This window comes from Trichechus manatus, unplaced genomic scaffold, assembly GCF_000243295.1.
Source record: "Trichechus manatus latirostris isolate Lorelei unplaced genomic scaffold, TriManLat1.0 scaffold00093, whole genome shotgun sequence".
NCBI lineage: Eukaryota > Metazoa > Chordata > Mammalia > Sirenia > Trichechidae > Trichechus > Trichechus manatus.
In genome coordinates, this window is record NW_004444029.1 from 4,594,599 (window position 1) to 4,597,770 (window position 3,172).

The following is a 3,172-nucleotide window of genomic DNA, read 5'->3' on the forward strand; positions in this document are numbered from 1 at the left end:
GTCAGGGAGGGAGGCGGAGGTCGAGGTGGGGGGAGGCGGGCGTTGTGGGGGGAAGGGCCGGGATGGAGCGGCAGGGGCAGTGCCAGGAGGGCAGCCAGCATGCCCAGACCTCACGTCAGGACGTGAACTGGACAAGCGCTGCCAGGAGGGAATCAGCAGGTGTTGTACCTGGGACACTGGAGGGCGTTCAGAACAACCCGGGGAGAGACCCAAGGGGAAGGAAGGGAGCCGGGGCTGGCTGGTGGGTGGGGTGGACGTGAGCTCAGAGGTGCCCAGCGAGGGTGGGGGTGGGGCCAGCACAGGCCTCACAGGATCTGGGGACAGAGGGCGGGTGGAGGCAAGTGTCCGGCTCTGCTCACCTGAAGCATCCTCGGACAGAATGGAGGGCCTGCGCAGGCCCTGCCGGTTCCAGCCTTTGCTCTTGCTATGGCCCTCCCTGAGGGCTGTCCCGCTGACACCTGGCAGAGGTCTGCCCGTGTCTCGCCGGTGGGGCCAGCTGGACGACTTCTCCAGGGGGTGGTGGCCAGGTCTCTCTGGAGGTCTCGCCCAGCCCAGCTCCGATCCTTGAGGGCTGTTGGCCCCCTCCTGAGTGGTTTCTCTCTTCGAGGGTCCTCGGGTGGGGCCCCCCGTCTCCTCTGTGAGCCAGGACCCCTCCTCTGGGGGCCAGGCAGTGGTGGGGGACGAGAGGCTCAGAAGGTTCGTCACGTTGCTGAAGGCCATGCTGGGGGCCATGTCACTCCTACCCCTGCTGGCAGGCGCCAAGGGGTTGGGGGACAGGCCAGTGGCGGGGGGCCAGGAGGTGTGGCCTGCCAAGGGGGCCAAGGCTGCTGACCAGTCCTGGCTCCCCGGCCTCAGCCTGGCCTGGCCCCCTGCACTCATGAGAGCCCTCTGAGTGCTCCTGCTCCTGGCTCTGGCCTTAGGGGGCAGAGGGGGCGGCTCGGTGGGAGGGTCCAGGGTGGGGAGGGGGGGCAGTGGCTTATAGGTCCTGGGGCTCCTGGAGGAGGAGCTGGGGGAAGGCAGGGGCTGGGGGCCATCGGGTGTCGGGGGCAAAGGCTTGTTGTATCTGTGCCTGGGGGGCAGAGAGGTCTGAGTAGAATGGGGTAAGTCCAGGGTGGAGGGCAGAGGCCGGAGCTGTCTTGCCACAAGGGGGTCAGCTGGGACCTTGGGGGTGCCGTGGAACCCTGAGCCGAGGGCCAGGGGGGCTGGATAGCTGGGCTGCTGCAGTGTCGGGGGCATCGTCTGGAGACAGGTGTCTCTCTCCCCTGTAGGGGACAGAACGTGCCTCTTCTCCAGGGGAGGTGGGGGCTCTGGGACCCTCCTATCTACAGAGACCAGGGGTGGGGCTGGGGCTGAGCTATGCTGGCAAGGGTGGGCACCACCGGGCCCCTCAGGCTGGGAGTGGGGCACCCCCAGGCTCTGCCATAGAGCGGGTGATGCCGTCGGGGGTTCCAGGGTGATGCTGCTGTCCCTTCCACTCCTCCTGTTCCTCCTTGGGGTCACAGAGCCATAGATGGCAGGTTTGGGGGGCCTCTGGGGTGGCTCCGAGTGGGAGAAAGAAAGTGACCTGGCTGCCAGGTCCGGGGGGAGCTTGGTCCGGGGGGGGCCAGTGAAGGAGCTGCTCCTTAGGTGCGGGCCAACTTCTGAGGGGCTGGCCACAGGGTTCTGTAGGGGGGACCCTGAGGGGCCGGCCACAGGGCTCTGTAGGGGGGACCCTGAGGGGCTGGCCAGGGAGCTCTGTGGGCGGGACCCTGAGGGGCTGGGGCACAGGTCCCAGGTGGCCTCTGTGGAGGGGGAGCCACGGGGGGTAGCCATGGGGGTCTCAAGAGCCTCACAGAGAATGGGACTGTCCATGGAGAGAGAGGCTCTGGAAGCTTCTGGAGATCCTGTAGCAGGACGTATCTCCTCTGCGGGGCTAGCGGGCAATGAGGTGATTGAGCAGGGAGAGACCTGAGTGGGACTGCCAGGAGCAGAGTCCAGTGTCCATGGGGGTGTCCCCAGTGTGCTGGCGGAGATGGCTCTAGCCCCCGGCCCCTGCTTGTGCCCCTCTCCCTGGCCTTTCTGAGATGCATCTTTGTCAGAGGACACCCAGGCAGGGACAGGGCTAGATGGGGACATGTCCCCAGCCCAGGAGTCTATCTGAGCCTGGGGAACCCCAGTTATAGGACAAGAGGCCTTGAAGAACACGTCACAGGGAGGAGGGATGCCTGGGGGCCTGGGAGCCACAGTGGAGGGGCCATTGTGCTCTGCCTGCTCTTCCCCGGCCCCCAGCCGGTCCCCAGCCTGGTCCCCTGGCTCCCCCTCACCTACCCCTGCCTCTTCCCCCTCACTCACCCCTGCCTCCTCACCCCACTCCTCTACTGGAATCAGCTCCCTGCCCAGACCCTGGTCTTCCTGCTTCCCAGGCACCTCCTCCAGCTTTTCCTCAGGCTGAGCATCTACCTCATTCTCCTCTGGCCCCGGCATCTCCCCTGCCTCTCCTTGGCCCCCACGCCTCGGACCCTGGGGCCTCGCCGCATTCTCCTCCTGACCCCACTGGCCTTGAGTCAGGCCTCCCAGCCCCCTAGTCCCCAAGCCCTCCTGCCCCTGCTCAGCGTTCTGCCTCTGCTCCCCCCTCCTCCCATTAACCTGCTTGTCTGTCAGCTCCTGCACCTTTTGGAACCCCACTTCCTGCTGCCCCTGTCCCTCCCACCCGGGGGCCCCCTGGGGATGCATGCATCCTGCTTGCCCATGCCTTTCCTGTGGCTCTTCCTGGGGCTGGGGGGTACCTGCAGGGCACTCTCTCCAGGGTGGCCCTAGGGTGGTCAGAGCAGGATTGTCTGGGTAAGCTCCCTCCTGCTCGTCTGTGTGCCCGGCTCCCCAGGCCACAAGTTCTGCCTCCGGCCTGCTGTCCCATTCACTGGGATCAGGCACCACGTCCAAACTGTGCCCCGGAACCAGGTGGTCACACAGCTCCGGGTAAGCGGGCGTCCTGGCCTGGCTGTTGGCTGCCCCTTGCTCGGCTGCAGGGGTCTCCTGGTTGGCTGTAGGGGTCTCCTGGTCCATTGTAAGGGTCTCCTGGTCCATTGTAGGGGTCTCCTGGTTGGCTGTAGGGGTCTCCTGGTTGGTTGTAGGGGTCTCCTGGTTGGCTGCAGGGGTCTCCTGGTTGGTTGTAGGGGTCTCCTGGTCCATTGTA

The 3,172-nt window shown here is 66.2% G+C and overlaps 1 protein-coding gene across 1 annotated transcript in view; it reads right to left on the reverse strand.

Annotated features, from left to right (window-relative positions):
* The window catches only part of ARHGEF5 (Rho guanine nucleotide exchange factor 5), an 18,959-nt gene that overhangs the window by 14,871 nt on the left and 916 nt on the right, over positions 1-3,172 (reverse strand). The window contains exon 2 of the mRNA XM_004382413.3: positions 360-3,159. Coding sequence (XP_004382470.2) covers positions 360-3,159 — 2,800 coding nt within the window. The remainder of the gene's footprint in view (positions 1-359; positions 3,160-3,172) is intronic.